At 35.6% G+C, this 23,867-nt stretch overlaps 2 protein-coding genes and 2 pseudogenes across 2 annotated transcripts; all 4 read left to right on the forward strand.

Moving 5' to 3' along the window:
• The first annotated feature begins 659 nt into the window (after positions 1–659).
• On the forward strand, positions 660–4,979 carry LOC145943354 (uncharacterized; annotated as a pseudogene).
• Positions 4,980–6,691: 1,712 nt separating this feature from the next.
• On the forward strand, positions 6,692–7,390 carry LOC145944072 (uncharacterized; annotated as a pseudogene).
• Positions 7,391–8,789: 1,399 nt separating this feature from the next.
• Positions 8,790–13,754, forward strand: LOC145943355 (uncharacterized). The gene has a single exon (XM_083050876.1). The coding sequence runs from the start codon at positions 8,790–8,792 to the stop codon at positions 13,752–13,754; it is 4,965 nt and encodes a 1,654-aa protein (XP_082907002.1).
• A 3,005-nt stretch (positions 13,755–16,759) lies between these two features.
• Positions 16,760–18,901, forward strand: LOC145943356 (uncharacterized). Its single transcript, XM_083050878.1, has one exon. It carries the CDS (start codon positions 16,760–16,762, stop codon positions 18,899–18,901), a length of 2,142 nt encoding a protein of 713 aa, XP_082907004.1.
• The last annotated feature ends 4,966 nt before the right edge of the window (positions 18,902–23,867 follow it).

Raw genomic sequence — 23,867 nt, forward strand, 5'->3', positions numbered from 1 at the left:
GCCACACCCTTTTTTTGAATAAATTAATATTAAAATAATATTCTCTTTGTTCTCTCTCTCCTTTTCCTCATATGGATACAAGAATTATATGTCCGCACGTGCTCGTATTAATTTCAGTATGCGACAGCATTCTTATGTTATAATTTTTAAATGTAGTCGATTGAAGTTTGAATGTGGTTCGAAAGTGGTTTGAAGGTGGTTGATCGTGGTTCGAAAGTGGTTCGAAGGTGGTTGATTGAGGTTTGAATGTGGTTCGAAAGTGGTTTGAAGGTGGTTGATCGTGGTTCGAAAGTGGTTCGAAGGTGGTTGATCGAGGTATGAAAGTGGTTCGAAAGTGGTTTGAAGGTGGTTGATCGATGTTTGAACGTGGTTCGATCGAGGTTCGATTGTGGTTGATCGATGTTTGAACGTGGTTCGATCGAGGTTCGATTGTGGTTCGAACGTGGTTCTATTGACGTTCGATTGTGGTTTCAATTTTAAATATTATTCATATGCTTATTCTCATCATGGAATCTTTGTCTCGGACCATCTGTTTTCTTATCTCATGTGCCGAGTAAGCGTTCAAGCTATTATGTCATACATCCCCTACTCTTTTTAACGTGAGTCTTTTTAACCCCGTGATGTTCGTACATCCATCATAAAATTTCAGACTGTTAATAATGGAGCACAAGGTTATAATTATTGATGATAGTGATGATGAGGTGATAATGGTTGAAGTTGGATCAGACATTGATGCTATATCAGACGTTGAAATGGACTCGGACGTTGAAATTGAGCCCGCGAACGATTCCGATTACGATAGTGAGTGTGGCTACGTTACTCGCGAGAGAAGAGTGCACAGCTTGTGCATAGCGGACATCATCGCCATGGATGATAGTATGAGAATGTGTGCAATACATATTTATTATTGTCCATGGGATGGAGTTATGTTGTGCACAAGATGTTTCATTAGGTTGCGAGATCTATATGTGGAGATTGACGTCGTCCGCATTCACAGGACCGGGACATTTGAACAGCTTATAGGGAGATAGTGCAGCGAGTGCAATAGCCCGCTGGACCAAATGTTCACACGAAATATGTGTCCAGTATGCAATACATGTAAGTCTCATTAATTTTATAATAAATAAAATAAAAAAAAGAAAAAGAAAAAGAAAAAAGAAAAAATTTTCTGTTATGTAGGAGTTCCGCCTCGCAGCCACCGCCCCACCACCTCGCAGCCATCATCGCGCTGCTGTATATATTTTTATTATTGTATTACATTTTATATTAATTTATATTTTTATATTATTATTGTATTATTATATTTTACATTTTATATTAATTTATATTTTTATATTATTATTGTATTATTATATTTTCATTTTTATATTTTAAATTCACACACACACATTTTGTAAATACACACACACACACACACACAGTTATATAATAAACATTATTTTAAATATTAAAAAATAAATGTATTTATTTTAAAATTCCTCTCTCCCCTTCCTAATCCTAAAATATTAATTAAAAAAAAAAAAATATTAAAAGAAAAAAATATTTATTAAAAAAAAATTCTCTCTTACGAACACCTCTCTCTTTGCGTTCTCCTTCGCCGCGTTATCTCTCTCGCGTGCGCCTCGCGACATCTCTCTCTTTCTCACGACCGCTATCTCACTCTTGCATATACGCCTCTCTTGCGATATCTCGCTCGCGTGCGCCTCGCGCTCTCCTTCGCGTCATCTCGCTACCTCTCCATCTCGCACTATCTCGCGACCGCTATCTCTCTCCTTCGCGTGCGTCATCTCTCTCTCGTGTTCGCCTCGCGCTCTCCTTCGCGTTCCTCTCTCCGCGCGGACCCCTCGCGGACGCTCCCCCTCCCCGCGGACCCGCTCCAAAATCGCGGACGCTCCCCCCTCCCTGCGGACCCCTCGCGGACCCGGCACCAAAATCGCGGACGCCTTCCCCTCCCCGCGGACCCCTCGCGGACCCGGCTCCAAAATCGCGGACGCTCCCCCCTCCCCGCGGACCCGGCACCAAAATCGCGGACGCCTCCCCCTCCCCGCGGACCCCTCGCGGTACATCGCGGTACATCGCGACGCCTCCCGCGTGACGTCATTCCCCCTCCCCGCGTGACGTCATTCCCCGCGCCATGAGTTCCCCTCGCCCCTCACCCCCCTCATTGCCCCATGGGTTAGAACCGGCATAGTATTACTACTTATATATATTAGTTTAAAAATATAAAGCATTAATAAATATTTAATAAACTTTAAATGTTTAATTTATATAATATGTATACTTTTAATAATAATATTTAATAATAATTGACAAAAGTTACAGATTTGATATAATATGCGATAATGAAGTTTTATAATAAAAGGTTTAATTAATATTATATATTAAATATTATATTATATATATTATATATATATATTTATATATATAAAATATATATTTATATAATATTTATAATTAATATATATATAAAATTTATATTTATATAATATTTATAATTAATATATATATATATGTATATAAATACATATATATTATATATATGTACAAATATTAAAATATCATATGTAATATTTTATATTTACAATCTTAGTAATGTTATCCGATTAATGCTGTTAAATTTCGCGCCATGTTATTACCTAGCAGTAATCCGTATTGGATTGGCCGAAGCTTGTGATTGGATCACAGCGATCTCAGCTTTACCGCTATTTTTAACGGATCGCTTTCTCGATCATTCTGAGTTTAATCGTTGCGGCAGTGAGCAGTGACTAGTGCGAACGAAGAATATTATAGTTAAAAATTGCACAGGATTCGACGAGCTACATACATCATTTGCAGCAGACGTCATTGAGGAGATACGTAAATATGGAAAAAATCAAATTAAAATCATCTATCTCACGAAAAACATTAAACAATTTATCTATGAGACAACGAAGTAGGGTTATGTTCGAAATAAAAAATCGTTTATATTATCGTTCAAAATATAATATTTCCGAAAATAATCGTGATATTCAAAATATTCCATTAGTTACCGAATACGGTTCTTCTTTTACAAATAATAATGATAACTGTAACATATTAGATAATTGTAATTATAAGTGCGATGCAACTTTTGAAGATAATGGCTCAATATCATTAAAGGATGATGCAATTGCATCATTCTTTAATAATACTTCGATTGAGCCATCCTTTCGCGAACGTTTAGCATCTTGTTTTGTGAATAATAATTTAACACATATTCAAGGTAATAGTATACTATCTCTTCTGCGAACACATCCCTGCTTTTCTACCTTGCCTAAAGATGTAAGAACACTTCTTGATACACCACATACACGTGTTGTCACTTCTGATATAGAACCAGGAGAATATGTTCATTTTGATCTCGAAGCAGGGATTATTCAACATCTTTCAGATATTCCAATCGCATCTATTAATTACTTAGAACTTGATTTCAATACAGATGGATGTAGTTTAGATAAATCAGGTACTATTCAACTTTGGCCCATTCAATGTAGAATTGTAAATGTACAGCGGACTAGCCCAATAGTAGTGGGAGTTTATAAAGGTGCACAAAAACCATGCAATCCTAATATTTTCTTGAAAAGATTTGTTGCAGATATCACAAGAATCTGCATATCTAACGGACATATCTAACGGAGGAATCAATTTTCATGGATGTAAAGTGCAAATACGGTTGAGATGTTTCATAGCAGACGCACCAGCTCGAGCTTTTATTCTTAACCATCGTAGTCATGTGTCTTTGCATCCTTGTTCCAAGTGTAAAGTTTCTGGTGTACGCTGTGAGGGTCGCTATGTCTTCAATGGTATAAATCATTCTCTTCGAACTGATGAAGAATATGTGAGATGTGTAGATGAAGATCATCATAAAGAGGGCAGTAAGAGCCCCTTATCAATGTTTCCTATAGGGATAGTTTCACAAACACCTTTTGAATATATGCATCTGGTGTGTTTGGGCGTCATGAAAAAAATTTTGTCTGCATGGATACATGGAAAGTATTCACGTCTGTCGAAATTATCAGGAAGATCCATTTCTGTTATGTCTGCAAGATTGAATAATCTTAAAGAATATTGTCCATCAGATTTTGCAAGACGCCCTAGATCTCTTGACATGTGGTTCCAAATTTAAAGCAACAGAATATCGTCAATTTCTGCTATATACAGGACCAATTGTAACGTATGGTCTATTGGACGAGAGATTATACAAACTTTTTATTCTTTCATGTGGCAATAAGAATCTTAGTTTCTAAATTTTCATCGTCAAGAAAATTTCTGAATTTTGCAGAGCTTGCGCTACAAAAATTTGTTCTTCGAAGTGATATTTTTTATGGTCCAACTTTCAATTCTTATAATGTTCATGGTCTTCTTCATCTTACCGATGATGCGAGACATTTTGGCAATTTGGATTCTTTTTCTTCATTTCCTTATGAAAATAACATGTCCATTTTCAGAAAATATTATAGAAAACCGGGTTTACCTCTGCAACAATTTGTCAAAAGAATGAAAGAGATTGAAATTCACGGAATGCTCGTGTCATTGATTCGTCCATTCATGTATCTGCATTGTATAATAATGATAGTAATTGTCGTCAGTTTCGTAAAATTAAATTTAACGGAATATTATTGAGCATAGATATACGTGATAATTGCTGCATCTTGTATAACGGATCCATTTGCATCGTCTGCAATATTGTTCTAGACAATAATTTGTATCGTTTAGCAGTTAAAAAATTTTTACAGGTTGAAGATTTTTATGACATTGGTATATTATCTTCGGCTCTTCAAATATATACATGTTCCATGTTGAGCAATGAAATCTTTTATATTAATCTGGATGAAGTTCATGCTAAATGTTATAGAATGCCTTTCTGGAATTCTACATCGATGGATGACAGTGACAGTGACGAAGAAGATCATTCACCTCGATACGTTGTCGCTGCTATTATACATAGTGAGAAGGTGTAAAATATATCTTTGCAAAAATCTTTGACAAGTTTTTGTAAAGGATTAAAGGATTATGGTTTTCTTTTCTGCATGAATTTTTTGTACTTTACGATATTTTATTTTCTTGTTTGTCTTCTTGGTTCGGATTTTTTGGTTTCTTGGTTTCTTGATTTGTTGGTTTGCTTTCTGTTTTCCTTCTCTTTTTTTTAAACAAATGTTTGCTAGTTTAAAAAATACTATTTTATTATTATTTTCGTCTTAATCTTCTGCCTCTTTGTCGCTTTCTTTTTTTTTGCTTTTGATACATTATGTATTATATCCATTATTGAACACACACACACACACACACACACATAATATGCATGTTTACAACAGAATAATTTTCTTAATAGTTTACTATAAATTGTGTGCAGTTTAATATTTTTGTGAGTACAATTTGAATTTTATCTTAACATTTTAATATTTTAATATTTAATATTTTTTTTTTCTTAATTTAAATTTGCCTGTATGAAAAAGTTAAATATAATGCAACATATGCAATATAATGCAATATATTTTATTTATACTTTCAAAGATTACGTATATTTTCTAATTTTTTATTTTTGTTTTTATATTTTATAACTATATTTAATCAAATATTATATATATATATATTGTGCTATATATTTATTGTGCTATATTATATTATAATGTATATTGTACTATAATCGACATATGTATATTTTTGCTTACAAACAGATGGAGGGACGACCGAAACGCACTGTTGGGAAGCCTTCTCGCTATAACACCACTTCCTCCGATGAATCACTGAAACGTAGGAAGATCCCAAAGACTGTCACGGCTGGGGACATTGACACGGATGTCGATCATCTAAAAAGACTTTGAGATAATTCAGATGATTCTGATATGGATGAGAATTTTACTAATACTAATACTAATACTAATATTTATACACCAGAACACACGGACACACAACCACACATTCCTATCCATACGCAATCAGAAACAAACATTCAAGCTTTTAATACATCCACTGTAACACTTTTAACATCACATCCACACACATTCAACCTTATACATCCACTATAACACATCCACACACATTCAACCTTATACATCCACACACATCCACAAACATTCAACCTTATACATCCACTATAACACATCCACACACATCCACAAACATTCAACCTTACACATCCACTATAACACATCCACACACATCCACACACATCCACAAACATTCAACCTTATACATCCACTATAACACATCCATGCACATCCGCAAACATTCAATCTTATACATCTACTATGACATCTTTAACATCACATCCACACACATCACACCCACACACATCACATTCACACACATCACATTCACACACATCACATCCACATACATCTATTCACGCTGATGCACAGGATAATTTTCAGATGAATGAAATGACTCGCGTTGAAATCCCATGGTCTACAGAAAAAACGGCCGACAATCGGTAAATTTATATATATTTAAAGAAAAATAGTGATTTCTAAATAAATATATTTGTTTCGTTATATAAGAATATTATATATAAGAAAGAAAATGTAAACGTTACTTGTACAATGTTCATAGAATAATGCAAGAAAAATTGAGTAGCATTGATGTCGAACTCAAATAAGTAAATCAAATATATCTATATTAACACATGATGTCTATAATATAGATGCTTTTATTATACTTTATTTGCAGAAGAATGAATGGTTTGCTGCACAATTTGTTGAGATGCGTGCAAAGCAACAATGATCGCGACCGCGAACGCGATCGCGTATCGCGTAAACCAGCCTGTTTGCCTATATCATCAGTGGTCGAGATGGATGCTTTTGAAACTATTAACGATGACGATTATCGTGAAGTTGTAAGTAAACAGATATAAAAACTTTCTGTTGTCTGTATGAAATATGCATTAAAATTATTTTTCAATACTTTTTCTAGGTGAATTATTTGAAATACATTGGCGGATTTAATTTGAAGGAAGCGGTAAATCTATGCCTGAAGGATTACAGGATTCGATAACGCCGTCATTCACTTGGTGGGAGAAGAAGAACGACAACGGCCGTTATATAATACCCGCTTTATTTTCGCAATTTATGGTACGATCTCTTTATTTTTCTGTATATATTTAATATTGTATAATATATAACATTAATATTACGTACCTTGTTAATAATAATAATGTAACTATTGTTTCTTTTCAGAGGCGGTGAGCAGCAACCGTTATTTCAATAAGCCGACTCGGTCAGAATTCCAACATCAGATGCGAGAAGCTCTTAGAACAGCCAAGGAGAGATGCAGGAGTAAGGCACGTATGCAAGGTGTACGACGCAATCGCAGGCGTGAGCTTTGGAATGACGATATTCCGGAAGATATCCAAGAAGAAAGAGCGAACGAGTAAACGAGTAAGGATGCGTAAGAACGCAGACGATCTTTATAAAAGGATAAGTAAAAGTTTTCTTTTCATATTTTTAAATATTTTCAATATATATAATATTCTTTTATTTCATGAACATTTTTATTTCTTCATTATTTTTGTATATTTTATTTTAAAAGCTTTTCTTTCAGCAGACTTCGCTGTGGTTGCGAAGAAAGGCACTTTTCAGTGCCTATTTTTTAAATATATACGTTGGAACATCGTTCGCATATTATCGGTACTTTTCAGTGCCACTTAAATGTTTATTGCGGAACATATCGTTCGCATATTAATCGGCACTTTTCAGTGCCAATAATTTTTTTAAATTTTTATCAGTACTTTTCAGTACTAAATTATTTATATTCTTTTTCATATTGTTAAAGCGTAATCAAAATTTATATTATAATTCTATCCTTTTGTGAATTTATGTCTTATTCTATATACACGACTCTCGAATATTGTGTTTAAGTGTTTTTGTTTGAGCGATCGACGAAGACGATTCTAAAGAATCACACAAAAGGAAGGTAAATATCTAATATTGTCAGTTCGAGATATTTAGCTCAGTTGTTATTATTCTCTGTCTCTGATCACTGGATTGTCCTCCGTTAAACCGACTCTTTTAAATTCAACATATCGCGCAGACTCGGTCCTCCCCGTCTCATTTCTTCGAACTTTCTAGATTCTTTGCGGTATATAAGGAGATCGATGTTCGGACTTCTGTTCTGTTGATTTTCGTTTAGTGCGAAATAAGTCGAGCGTTAAGATCGCGCTTTAATTATCCAAGCGTTTTTAGAATCGCTAACTATAAATATATACATTGATCAACTATCAATTCTCGTGATCTTTTATATTAATTCCTGTGCGATTTTCCTCTCAATTTTTTCAAGCATTGCCTCCTAATTCACATACTGCTTTCTCTCGCTTACTCTCTCCTTCTCTCTCTAAAGTACTCTCCAATTCTTTCTTTCACGCTCCGTCCCGCACTCTTCTTCAGTCTTATCGCCTATCGTTCTCTCGGAGCGAAACCGGCAAAACAATTTGCGTGCTGGCAAAATTCTGCCCGTGCGTGAACATAATTTGGTCCTTCGAGCCGGATAAGGTGATTTATGCAAAATTGTCCCGGAGTGCCGTGTGACCGGAGTGACATTCAACTCAAATAACAATGAGTGAACTGTGCCAAAGGCAACTATCGCTATTTCATACGGTCTCTCGCTCGCTCGACAATTTTAAAAAGATCGGGAAGAATAATTATACGGCTGCAAAAATCCGATCGCGAGTGACCTCGTTAAAGGAGACATGGACGCAATGTATTCAAACCCACGCTGGGATCCAGCAAAACATCCCAGAGGACAAACGCGACGCAGTGGCATACTTTCGAGATAAGATGTTCGACGAGCACGAAGACGTCTACCAGAACACGTTGGACTACATGGCCGAATGTCTCGAGGAAATCGACCCGCCCGGAGACCCCCTTCAGTCATCCAGTCGAATCTCCAGTCAGGGTGAATGCATATCATCATTTTCTTTGTCGCATCTGCCGCCAATTAAAATTCCACCGTTTTCCGGAAACTACGACGACTGGGAAAGCTTCCGCGATCGATTCACGTCGCTGATTATAGTAAATAGAGATATTACTGCATTCGCCCGCATGCATTTCTTAGCGTCGAGTCTGACCGGCCGTGCTCTCGATTCCATTAAAAGCATTCCGATTACTGCTGATAATTTTGAAATCGCGTGGAAAACGCTCGTTTCGCGTTACGAAAATAAGCGGCGGTTAATTGAAACACACGTCTCCGCTCTTCATAATCTCCCAAGCGTCTCTCGCGAAAACGCAGTCGAGCTTAACGAATTACGCGATAAAGCGAACCGCGCACTCTCGTCCTTAAAAAATTTAGGCCGATCTTCGGACGAGATTTTAAACGATTTATTAGTCTATCGGGTGTCGCAACAACTCGATCATGCTACGCGAAAAGCATGGAAGCTGAAAAGAAGCGATGACACAACAATTCCGAACTACGAAGACTTAAATCATTTTCTTGCGTCACGTGCTTGCGTTCTCGAGGAGTTGACCTCGTCCAATGTTAATAAAGCCGCGCGTTCGCATAACATTATGAGCGCAACAGCATCTGCGATGACAAACGTAACCTGTCCGTTGTGTAAAGCCTCACACTTTATAAATAAATGTTCGCTATTCACGAAGAAAAGCCCGAGTCAACGCCGAGAAATAATTAAACAACATAATCGCTGTTTCAATTGTCTAAGCTCTAAACATGCGGTACAATCATGTCCGAGCAAGTATTCTTGCAGAACTTGTTTAAAAAAGCATCATTCGATGCTACATATTGACTCAGGCTCATCTTCAACCGCACAGAACAATGCGCTGGATTCGGCTCCGAAATCGGAAGCGTCCGATACTGCGGCGGTTACCGCGTTATGCTCAACGACAGCAATTCAATCTCGACCTTCAGTTATGCTCGCGACTGCTCGCGTTAAAGTCAGCTCACAAGAAGGGCGAACTATTGTAATTAGAGCGCTACTCGACCAAGGGTCAGAAATGACGTTTATTACGGCGAGGCTTGGTCATGCGTTAAAATTGCGACGCTTTAAAATGCCGATCTCAATCTCAGCCGTTGGAGGCGTTAGTGCGGGATCGTGTCAATGGGCTGCGCAAATTCAAATATCGCCTTTCAATGAGTCGCATCCCGCTCTATCGACAACCGCGTCAATTTTAAAATCCTTAACCAAATATTCGCCGACGCTCACCGTCTCGACTACCGCCTGGAGTCATCTGGCCGACCTCACTCTCGCCGATCCAGATCCTCTAAGCACAGAAACAATCGATATGATAATTGGCGCTGATTTGTATAGTGAATTGTTGCTCGACGGAATTCGAAGAGGCTCAAGCGGTCAACCGATCGCGCAAAATACGATTCTCGGTTGGATACTTTCCGGCCCTACGTCGGTTCCGTCTTCGTCGCATCAAACTGTAACGGTCCAGCATTGTTCGAGCGCGCTATCAATCGATCGAGAACTTCGTCGCTTTTGGGAGATCGAAGAAATTCCTCGTCAAACCCTACTCTCTCCTGAGGAGCAGCAGTGCGAGACCCATTTTCTCTCAACGTACTCGCGCGATTCCGAAGGCAGATACATTGTACGCTTGCCCTTTAAAAAGGGACCTCCGATCGAAATCGGCGAGTCATATAATCTCGCGGCGCGACTAGTTAACGGGTTGCATCGACGACTTAAAACTAATTCCGCGCTGAAAGAAGAATACACCGCATTTATGGACGAGTACGAACAGCTCGGACATATGAAAAAGGTGACGAATGCCGCGATAGATTCTCAGTGCGTGTATATTCCTCATCATCCAGTCATTAAAGAGAATAGTCTCACGACTCATTTAAGAGTTGTTTTTAACGCGTCAAGCCGGACGACAAATGCAACGTCTCTCAATGATAATTTACTTATCGGTCCTAAATTACAAAATGATTTAGCAGCAGTCATTCTTCGTTGGCGACAGTATAAATACGTGTACTCCGCGGATATCGCGAAAATGTATCGTCAAATTCAAATCGACCCTCGAGATGTCGACTATCAGCGCATTTTATGGATCGATAAAAATGATGAATCGGTACAATCATATCAACTTCTAACGGTAACGTACGGCACAGCGTCGGCGCCGTTCTTAGCATTACGCGTAATCCGCCAACTCATCCAAGACGAAGGGAATCCGTTTCCTATGGCCGCACAGATTTTAGAAAATAATATATATGTAGACGATGTGTTATTCGGAGCTGACGATATCCCCCTCCTGCGACAAATTCGCAATGAGGTCTGCGCTCTACTGCATCGCGGTAAATTCAACCTCAGAAAATGGTCAAGTAATTCGGCAAAACTTCTCGAGGATATTCCCGTCGAGAATCACGGCTTAGCATGCAGTAAAGATCTACAGAACGACGAACAATTAAAAATTCTCGGAATCGCTTGGAATCCATCATTAGATGTTTTTTATTTTCGGACTTCCCTTCCTAATATTATTTCGAATACTAAGCGATCGATTCTCTCTACAGTCGCAAAACTATTCGATCCATTAGGTTGGAGCACTCCAGTCACTATCACAGCTAAGATATTCTTACAACAGTTGTGGCAAATCAAACTCGACTGGGATATCGTACTTCCGTCTCATCTTCTAGATCAATGGAAATCTATTCGAGCTTCATTAGCAGAATTACACGATCTAAAACTCGATCGCTGGACATCTCGAGATTCGGATACAGTTCACTGCGAACTCCACGGGTTCTCCGATGCGTCCACTGTAGCCTACGCTGCCTCCGTCTATATGCGCCTTCGATCTTTCACGGGCGAAATTAAAGTAACGTTACTCGTCGGAAAATCTAAAGTCGCCCCGATTAAATCATTAAGCATCCCGCGATTAGAATTGGCAGCTGCCGTGTTGTTAAGTAGACTAATGGAATTCGTGCGTACGTCGTTAAACTTAACCACTGCGTCGTGTTATTGTTGGACCGATTCAACAGTCGTTTTAGCGTGGATAAGCCACCATCCATCAAAATGGAAAACCTTCGTTGCAAACCGCGTGTCGGAAATTCAATCCCGAGTTCCCGATGCATCTTGGCGACACGTTTCGACCGACGAAAATCCCGCGGATTGCGCGTCACGAGGGATTCCGGGAAATCAGATGTCGTCTCACTCTCTGTGTTGGCAAGGCCCTGTATGGCTGCGTCTTACGGAATCAGAATGGCCGGCGCAGCTCGCTCCCTCCAACGTCGAGGTCCAACTCGAACAAAATTCACGAGCAACTATTCATCTCGTGCAACCTACAGAGTCATGGGATCTAGCGTCGCGATATTCCTCGTGGCCGAAATTAATCAGAGTAACCGCATACATATTGAGATATGTATCGCGAAGTCGTTTCCCCGAAAAACGTCGCGCGGGTTTTGTAGAAACTCCGACCGCCCTCCACGCTAACGAGTGTCAGGTTGCTCGAAATTTTTGGTTAAAACGCATTCAAGAGGAGAATTTCCCTTCCGAAAGAGCGACGCTGTTGCAAACTAAATCCGTTGCATCGAAAAGTTCGATTCTCTCACTCAATCCGTTTATCGGGGACGATGAATTAATTCGCGTAGGCGGGCGGTTATCCAACGCTCCGCTTCCGATTCAAACTAAGCATCCAGTTATACTGGCAGCTCATCCGTTAGTTACCCTGATAATTCGACATGCCCACCAGCAGGCTATGCACGCCGGTCCGCAACTCACGTTGTCGACTCTACGACAAGAATTTTGGATTGTACGCGCCCGAACTCAAGTCAGAGCGGTTATACATCGCTGTATCGCCTGCACACGCGAAAAAGCCGCGATCCCCATGCAACTCATGGGAAATCTACCCGCGGTACGCGTTTCTCCCCCAGCGCGCGCGTTTCTGCATTGCGGGTTAGATTACGCCGGTCCAGTGCACATTCGAGCAATGTCCGGTCGTGGATTTAAATCTCGCAAAGCATACATTGCTATCTTTATATGTATGGCAACTCGAGCCGTGCATCTGGAAGTCGTTGAAGGCTATTCCACTCCCGCGTTTCTGGGAGCCTTTTCGCGATTTTGCGCTCGACGCGGACTTCCAGAATCTGTCTATTCCGACAACGGAACTACGTTCGTCGGCGCCGATCGCGAGTTAATCACTGCTTTTCGAGCATCGATCAAAGATTCAAATTTTCTCAATCATGCAGCGTCAAAAAAAATCGCGTGGCATTTCATTCCGCCGTCCGCCCCCCATTTCGGCGGTTTATGGGAAGCTGGCATGCGTAGCGTCAAACATCATATGCGGCGTGTCATAGGAGCACATACACTGACGTTTGAAGAGTTTACTACTCTTCTTTGCAATATAGAAGCGTGCTTAAACTCAAGGCCTCTAGCACCGCTCTCAAATTCCGTTGACGATTACGAACCGCTCACTCCGGGTCATTTTTTGATAGGCACATCGCTCACCGCCCCTCCTGAACCGTCACTCTTAAATATTAACGAAAACCGATTGTCGCGTTGGCAAGTCGTGCGTCAATTAACGGAACGGGTTTGGAAGCTATGGCAAAATGACTATTTAACCACGTTACAACAAAGAGTCAAGTGGCGGAAATTAGATCAAAATCGCATTAAAACAGGACAATTAGTCTTAATTCGAAACTCACTGCTCCCGCCATGTAAATGGGACTTGGGTCGCGTTGTTAAATGTCACGCGGGTACCGACGACGTCGTACGCGTTGCAACAATAAAGACCGCCGCCTCCGAATACAAGCGTCCGATCGTAAAACTCTGCTTACTTCCTATCGACATCGAATAAATGGAACCTACGGCTTAAGTCTGTAAAGATTAATGTAATTGACGTATCATGCGCCTCGAATCAGTGTAACTGATCTCTTTGTTTTTTTTTCTTTTTTTTTCCTAATAAGATTCATATTTCGAAACTATCGTTTCGAGGCGCGCGGTATGTTAAAGCGTAATCAAAATTTATATTATAATTCTATCCTTTTGTGAATTTATGTCTTATTCTATATACACGACTCTCGAATATTGTGTTTAAGTGTTTTTGTTTGAGCGATCGACGAAGACGATTCTAAAGAATCACACAAAAGGAAGGTAAATATCTAATATTGTCAGTTCGAGATATTTAGCTCAGTTGTTATTATTCTCTGTCTCTGATCACTGGATTGTCCTCCGTTAAACCGACTCTTTTAAATTCAACATATCGCGCAGACTCGGTCCTCCCCGTCTCATTTCTTCGAACTTTCTAGATTCTTTGCGGTATATAAGGAGATCGATGTTCGGACTTCTGTTCTGTTGATTTTCGTTTAGTGCGAAATAAGTCGAGCGTTAAGATCGCGCTTTAATTATCCAAGCGTTTTTAGAATCGCTAACTATAAATATATACATTGATCAACTATCAATTCTCGTGATCTTTTATATTAATTCCTGTGCGATTTTCCTCTCAATTTTTTCAAGCATTGCCTCCTAATTCACATACTGCTTTCTCTCGCTTACTCTCTCCTTCTCTCTCTAAAGTACTCTCCAATTCTTTCTTTCACGCTCCGTCCCGCACTCTTCTTCAGTCTTATCGCCTATCGTTCTCTCGGAGCGAAACCGGCAAAACAATTTGCGTGCTGGCAAAATTCTGCCCGTGCGTGAACACATATCCATGTCTTAATGTTCATTTTGTGTGTTACCAGGTTGCTCCCATAATCAAGATCCTCGGAATTGGGCTGCATATTGCATCTTCCTTATATAAACTGCTTCACAACGATATTTTATGTATATATATATATATATATATATATATATATATACATATATAAAATAACAATACATATAAAAGAAGTGTATACTTTTGTAAAATACTTACATATATATAATATATAATTAAATAGTTATATAATAAAATACTTATATATAATACTTACATATAATACTTAAAAACAAAATACTTAATAACTAGACAAAATTTACATTTTACATAGTAATTTTATAATAAAATGTCTATAATTAATATTACATATATAAATATATAGAATGTACAGATATATAACGTTACTATAAAAAATAAATGTGATAATATATATATATATATAAGATAAATGTGATAATATATATATATCCCAGCGCAAACACAGAATATTAATATTATATACATAGAAATAACACGCAATATAACGAATGTTATATTGTAGTTATGTGTAGGTGATATAATTTTTCTTCATATATGCAATATAACTGTGTTTTATAACTATTATATTATTCTGTTATGCACTAGTTATATCTTAGTAACATTAATGTAACATGAACATGTTATTAAAATGTTATAACAATGTTATATATAATTTTTCATATACAATATATAATTATTATAAAACTGTTATATTACATTAGGCTCCTGCATACAAAATAGGATTGGCTACCGCGTGCCTTTTGCCACGCGCAAGCGTTGTCGCGTCCTGTGCAGACGCCCTATATCATATGTGCATATTTATGTCCGATTTCTCTCGTCCTTAAATACCCTCCGAGTGCGTGTTTTGGTGCATTTTGCGCGAGTTTTTCTATTTAAAATGTATTTTTTGGACTACGAATTGAAAGTTGATGTGCACAAGCATTATCATAAATGGCGTACGAGAAATTGGAAGCCATAAAGAAGAAAAAAAAGAAAATCGTCCTTTCCGAGTTTGGACTTTCTCGAAAGTAACGTGCTGCACGCATATACTAAAGGTAATCTTTATATATTTATTTAAATAATTTTATTAAACTCTGTATAAAATAATAAATTTAATTAGTGTAAATATTTTTTAATATATTTTTTATAATATTTTGCATGTATTTGTTAGTTTCTTATAAATTCAGTTTTTAGAAAAATAGTATAGGTTATGATAACAATAAAATTCCAAATAAAATCATAAAAATATAATTAATTCTAAAAGGCATTGTCATTTCATATGATACTGAATGCATTATTTGAATCTTTAATAGTTTTTTACAATTATTACGTCGATTTTTATTAAAATTATATGTCTATTATGAATTTGATCGTTAAAGGAGGTAAACCTCTATTAAATATTTTATGGTTATAAAACATTGATATAAAATTTTGACTAGTATATAACTTCTGTATTTTTTTATCGCATTACTTTTTCTTGTAATTTAATTAAGTTTTATATTTCAGATCATCATCTATTATACCATAGAAGTCTGTGTCTATTACGCACATTATAGTGGAGACAAAGTGTTACATATTTAAAACACATCTTGTTCATACGTCTACGGAAGTGTAAAGTATTCAGCCTATAGAAGTACTCAACATTGAATGTAAGTGAAAGCATAGTTATATATTTATAATTTTGTGCTCAAAATAATTGAGGCCATTGATGAAGAAAGGGCACATATGCCAAAACGTTAATTTCGAGAAAATCAACTTCAAAGTTATTATTAGAATATTACTTAGTGAAAAATAATGCGATTAAAACCAATTTTTTTTAAAGGTGTAGTAATCATATCTTTGAAACGTTCTGAAAACAGAGGTCATGATTTGAAGATATTAATTTTTTTATGAATTTAAAAAAATTGATTTTTATGCCCTTTTTCCATAATTATATTTATTAAATATAATTTTATTTCTTTAAATATAATTAATTAGTTATTTAGTTTACAACTTTTTATATATTGTTTAAATCAATATTAAAATAATTATATAATATCATATTATATATTATATAATATTGTTACATTAGATAATTTCTTTAACTTTAATTTTAATTTTTAATTAATTTCTTTTAGAAATTATGTATTTATTTATAATTTCCCATTATGCCAAAAAGTATACAGTATTTATCAAAAAGACGAAGAAATCAGTTGATAAATCGTGTAATTTATCATCATAGATGTTTAAATACATTAGAATTAGAAGACAAAGATATTGCGACTAATGCGATGAAAGAAATTAATTCTTTCAGCAGTACAGAAAATATTACACCTAGTACTAGTACTGACACAATGCCCCAAAATATAAACGATAAAAATAAATTTTCAATAGAAGCGCGGTATAATAAAGAAAGCGATAATGCATTACAATGCAACATTCCATTAACAGCTATAGATACAGATACAGATACAGATATAGATGATACAGATATAAAAACAGATACAGATATAGATACAGATAGAGATATAGAAACAGATACAGATATAGATATAGATATAGATACAGATACATTAACAGATGATCATTCTAATACTTTGTGGCAGGATTTACAAACATTGATTGTGGAACATAATATTTCACATTGTACCACTAACAAATTATTGAAAATTCTTAAAAAACACGGCAACAAAAATTTACCTTTTGATGTAAGGAGTTTAGTTAATACACCACGAAACGCGTCCCTAAAAATTAGAGCAATATGCAATGGTCATTATGCACACTTTGGTATTTTCTCCGGTCTCGAGCGATCTATAAAAGTATATTCCGAATTCATAAAAGAAGATAAAATTAAATTAAACATCAATATTGATGGTTTACCTATCTCCAAAAGTTCGGGTAGTCAGTTTTGGCCCATAATGGCATCTATTGAAGGAATTAATGTTTATACATCACCATTTATAATTAGCGTGTATCACGGTTTGTCTAAACCAAGTAATCCTAATGAATTTCTCTTGGATTTTGTAAATGAATTTCTCTTCCTTAATCAAAACGGTCTAACTATTTCCAATAAAAAATATGTAGTTTCTCTCAATGCAATTTTGTGTGATGCTCCGGCTAGAGCTTTTATTATATGTACTAAAGGCCATACAGGATACTTTGCCTGTACAAAATGTATTCAAGAAGGCGATTTTGTAGATAATCGAGTAATTTATTTAGAAACTGATAATACTTTACGTACGAATGACACATTTAAAAATCGTACGCACATTGAACATCACACAGGTGACTCTATTTTAGAAAACCTTTCTATTGGCATGGTGTCTCAAATACCACTTGATTATATGCACCTAATTTGCCTTGGTGTTATGAAAAGATTATTACAAATATGGTTAAGAGGAAACAAAAATGTACGCTTATCAATAGACAATGTCCATAAAATTTCCAGTTATTTAATATCAATAAAGCCTTATATTCCAATTGAATTTGCAAGAAAACCTAGAGGTTTATACGATGTCGACAAATGGAAGGCTACAGAGTTTCGACAATTTTTATTGTACACTGGAATTGTCATTATGAAATCAATATTATCTCCGATGTTGTACAATCACTTTCTTTGCCTTAGTGTTGCTATAAGAATGTTAATAGATCCGTGTCTATGTGTGAAGGTCAATGATTATGCTAATTCTTTATTATTATGGTTTGTTTCTCACTATGCAGAACTTTATGATAAGAAATATCTTTCATATAACGTTCATAATATTCTTCATCTTGCTAATGATGTGAAAACTTTTGGTTCCCTAGATAATTTCAGTTGCTTCAAGTATGAAAATTATATGCAAAAAATAAAAGAGAAACTACATAAATGCGGAAAACCTTTGCAAGAATTATCCAATCGTATTTCTGAAGAAGTACAACTTCCAATTCTAAAATGTCACGTAATGAAATATTCTATTACTGTTTATAAAAAAAACGAAATTTCTTATTTACAATTTAATAGTTTTAGAATTTCAAAAAAGACAAGCGATAACTGCGCATTACTTGATGATAATTCTATTATTTATGTTTTAGATATATTTCAAGATAACTGCATATTATCTATCCGTGCACAATGTTTTCTAAATCTACAGTCTTTTTTTACAGTTCCGTGTGATTCGAAAAAGTTATGCATATTTTTGATAACTAATAATACTACTTCAGATATTATAAAAGTTCCAGCAACGCGAGTAAAACGAAAATCTTTAAAATTAAAACAATACGACGAAGTTGATTCTTACGTCGTGATACCGCTTTTACACGCCAATAATTAGATTGACAATAAATAAGGATACACAGATTTTTAATATATTTTTAATGTTATAATGATTATTAAAAAATGGTTATGTGAAAATAAGAATAGGAAATAGGAGTAGGAATAGGAATAGGAAAATAGGAATTATATGAAAAATGATTAAATAATATGAGATTCTGCACACAGAACGCGGAAACGCTTGCCGCACGGCAAGAAGCCGCGCGGTAGTCAATAAACTTACAGCTCTTATTAAAAAGCGATATGTTAATTGGCTACCGCGTCGCTTCTAGTTGCGCGGCAAGCCTTTCCGCGACCTATGTGCAAAAGCCCTATGTATATATATATATATATATATATATATATATATATATATATATATATAGGGCTTTTGCACATAGGTCGCGGAAAGGCTTGCCGCGCAACTAGAAGCGACGCGGTGTGTATATATATATATATATATATATATATATATATATATTGCCTGAATCTTCGTCTTTAATAAAATAAATACTGTAAAAATGCCAATCTATGAAAATTTTTAAAAACTGAGGAAAGAAAACTTAGGAAGGTGAGCATAATACTAAAAAATAACAATATTGCACAATATGCACAATTAACATATATAATTTTACATTTTATTAATGGCCAGTTTCTTCACCGTCGGATAACTTTATCTCCCGGTTAAACTATATCTTTGTCTCTTTTCAGATACGTTCTTAAAAAGAGACAAAGATATAATTTAACCGGAGGATAAAGTTATCCAACGGTGAAGAAACTGGCCATAAGAGATTCAATTTAGAGATTACTGTTAATGAATATAACAAAGTTGACATGCTTGTAGAAACAACATTGCTCCTTTTTGCTTCGTTTTATACAATTTTTAGTCACATTAGCTCTGTTTTGTTTCGTTTCAATCTTGACAGCGTTTTGTTTTTGCTTTTATACAGACATTGTTTAAATATTGATCTTTATATCTTTAAGGTGTATTCTAAAAATTATTCTTATTTTGCACAATAGATTTATAGAATAGAATGGAGTTTGATAAAACACGAACAAATAAAAAGTATGCGGTAGTAAAATTCCTATCGGACAATACTTTTTCCAAAATTCCAACCGCGTGGATTATAGAAGAAGAAAATACTCAGGAATGCTGGTGGCCACCTCGTAATGCAAATACTCTCTTATTGATGACAAATTATGCATATCCAAATTATGATACGTGGAACCGCTATAAAATTGAAATAATAAAATATTGTAGTAAGTATTTATTTATACCTAAATTTGTATTTATATTTATCAGAGTTTTATTCATTATTTTATTATTTTTAAATAATTTTTATTCCTAATATTTAATATTTATTCTAATATTTTCTATAATATTTTCTCTATTGTGCATAGAGCCTAATATTTTAAAAAATATTTTGTTATATTCATAAATTAAATACATAAAATATAATTTTTAGGTTATTATAATTATCATTGTTCTTGTTTATGCTTTATATTATTTTTATATAGTATTTTATAGTATATATGTATATTTATTCTACTAAAAATGAGACAAAATATAAATATATATATATATATATTGTATATATATATATCACTAAAAATTATATGTATGTTTTATAATTGCCTAATGATAAATAATAACAGTAGCATAATTGAGAGTGAATTAGTATACAATATATGTTAGACACGGGTACTTTAGTCTTGACAATTTATTGCTTATACTTTTTTATCGATACTTTATGTATAGTCAGCGCGATAGAGAGACAAGAATAAGAGAACGAATATAAATTATCATTAGCTTGTAGCAATCATAGATTGACGAATATGTTGATTATTCTTCATTTCTTTTCGATTATTGATGTTATTGTATAATTTGCTCCATAAATACTTATAATGTGAAAAAACTTATGTCGAGTAATGTATGATGGCTCAATGCAAGGATGTTCAGTGTATCACCCAGTAAATTAGAGTTCAAATCAATATCAATTTTTTTATAATATATTGCAATATAGAAAAATTTTAAAAAATATATATTTCGGCGATTAATTTAAACATTTTTTGAAAATATTTTAATTATTTTACTACACACACTATATAAATGCAAAATAATTCAGAAAATAAATTAAAAAAATTAATAATAAAAATCAACATACCAGCTATTTGTGTGTGTGTGTGTGTGTGTGTGTGTGTGTGTGTGTGTGTGTGTGTGTGTGTGTAGCTGCAATTGATTTATTACTTGATTAATTTATTTACGGAATTATTTTGCATTTAATATATATAGTGTGGGTAGTTGTAAAATAATTAAAATATTTTCAATATAAAAATTTTTAAGTTTATCGCCTTTAAAAAATACATTTCTATGATTTTTCTGTATTCCAATATATTATAAAAAAAATTGATATTGATATATTTGAACTCAAGTTTTCTACGAGATTGAATATTCTTGCATTGAGCCATCATACGTTACTCGTAAGTTCTTACACGTTATAATAGTATTTATGTAGCAGAGAGAAAGAAATAAGAGAGAGATTATACAATATAAGATCAATAATCGAAAAAAAAATCAAGAACGCTTGTCATATCTGTGTTTGTGTGTATATATATAAACTTATATATTATATATTTTATAAATAAGTTAAATATTATATGCAGACAATGTACAAGATGTTCAGTTTGTGCCATAAAGCTCAAGCTTCAATCAATAAAATACTCCAATGAATATATATAATCAACAATTATTTTTATATAATAATAAGTATTTGAATATATAAAAATATTTAAAAAAATTTGTTTAAGATTATTTTAAAAAGAATATTTAAAATATTTTTTTAATATTTAAAATATTCTTTTTCTCAATTTAAAAAAATATTTTTTAATATTTTTATATATTCAAATATACTATATACTATAATATAAAAATAATTGTTGATTATTATATTGGATTATTAATTGATTGAAGCTAAAGCTTTTAACATGGCAGTAGCGTTGTTTTTTTTTTTTTTTTTTTTTACGTGGGGGAAACCTTCAAAAGGCACCCCGGTTTTCCGGGGTAGTGTGAGATTCTTACTCACTAAAACCCCCACTGTGCATACGTTACCTGCTGCAATATAATGGCGTTGATTCAATGGTATCCACGCCTCTTCATTGAAAGTGATCCGCCCTTCAGACGTCTCCAAATCTATCTGCAACAACAAGCTACTCTAAGCTACTCTATGCTGCATACATAGATTAATATCAATATAATTATAATAAAAGAAATTATTCATTATAAAATCTGCAAGGAAAACAATGTCAATTATATAATATTAAAATATCAATTACTTATAATAAAATCATAACTTTTTGCGCTTATCGGAAACACAACAATAGAAGCGCTACAACATATTGTTACATATTCTTATCCCGAAAATCGTTATATATATAAATATTTAGTACAAAATATTGAAAAAAATATGTAATATAAATATAAAAATATAATATAAATAATAAAAAATGTAAAAGTATGATATATGCCATTTTTTCCAATGCAATCAAACTTCTATTAATTATATATTTGATTGTATTATTTTTGAGATCTTTTCTATTTTAAAGTTTTAAATGCAGTACGATTACTCATCTCATGGGATAAAGATATATAATAATATGTATACAATGTACAGTAAACAGTAGCAAGCAATGTACATATAAACTGTGACGTGGTCGTCACGACACGCGTCCGCCCCAGCCTAATCGCGGGGCAAAAAGCCAAGCGGTCACGCCAATCGCGAGAGAGCGAGAGAGAGAGAGCGAAACCGAAAATCCCAGAGAGACTGAGCAACACCGTGTCAATTGTTACTAATTCGCGTGTATTTTACTTTATTTTTGGGAGCCTGACCGAGAGAGAATATTGTCGCTGGAGAAAGAGAGAGAGAGGTGTTGTCGTCGCAGGAAAGAGACAGCCGCGGTTGGAGAGATTAGCGAGATAAACAGACCGCCGAGAACCGTAAGAACTGCCCTTCCTAACAACAAAGAAGGAAGCAAATACAGAGCGTCACGTAGGAATTCGGCCTTGAAAATCTACTGACAGGAGATCCAGTGAGGCGCCCGACAACAGGCGCCGGAAGGGCCCAGACCAGGAAGATAACTTTCCTCCCGCGGGTTACCGCTCCGTCGGATACTGGACACAAGGCCACCGCGGGGAGGCCCGCGGCGCGAGGTCGCGAGGGCCTCGAAACCCTACGCAAATACCGCGCGAATAAATATATTTTGTCACCATCACGAGGGGTGCTGTGAACCCCCGTACGGCCTTGCTAATCTCGCGCGACGACGGTAGACGGCACGGCGCCGTAATTGGTTATCGCGTACGCACCCCGCGTGCGCAGTATTGATCCAGCTGTCGATTTTCGGGCCGATAGATCCAGCAGATTGGTGCGACCGCTCAACTTAGCGAGACGTGTGACGACCGGAGCTCGAGTCTGGCGATAAAGACGAGCTCAAGAGGGACCAAGTCGAAGGGAGAAGTACCGGTGAGGCTACCCTTTCGTAAGCGTATCAACTAATTATCACGTCTGTCACGGTGTTAATCCGAGTCTCGTCCGTTCTGACGCGATTGTCTTATTTAGTGAAGTTTTGTCGCGTGGGCTCTGCCTTATTCGGGAAACTATTTGGTGTACGAGCGATCGACGTCAAGCGGCGAGTACTTTCGCACCTTCGGGCAAGTGAATAATATTAACGCGAAATCTTCGTCTCTCTGGGATCCGATCACATATGTCGTGTCTCATATTACACGGTTGTCGCGTCTTTCTCTAATATTACTTCTGTTAGTGCGTATGTTTGTCGGGTCTCGTTGTTGTATGCGTTATCCGGCTGTGTCCGGACGTCACCTTGTGTTAATCTCATCGCGGAGGAATTCGACATAAAGAGAGTGATAACGCAGTTCGCGACCACCCGCGAGCGCGTTAGAGAGAGATTACGAGCGAGAGAGCGAGCGCAGTCGA

Source organism: Prenolepis imparis, unplaced genomic scaffold, assembly GCF_030444845.1.
Source record: "Prenolepis imparis isolate NDT839.2.m4 unplaced genomic scaffold, iyPreImpa1.0 SCAF_12, whole genome shotgun sequence".
Classification (NCBI taxonomy): Eukaryota; Metazoa; Arthropoda; class Insecta; order Hymenoptera; family Formicidae; genus Prenolepis; species Prenolepis imparis.

Excerpts from the sequence above, each read along its gene's own strand:
- LOC145943355 (XM_083050876.1), top strand. The coding sequence starts at position 8,790 with ATGTTCGACGAGCACGAAGACGTCTACCAGAACACGTTGGACTACATG.
- LOC145943356 (XM_083050878.1), top strand. The coding sequence starts at position 16,760 with ATGCCAAAAAGTATACAGTATTTATCAAAAAGACGAAGAAATCAGTTG.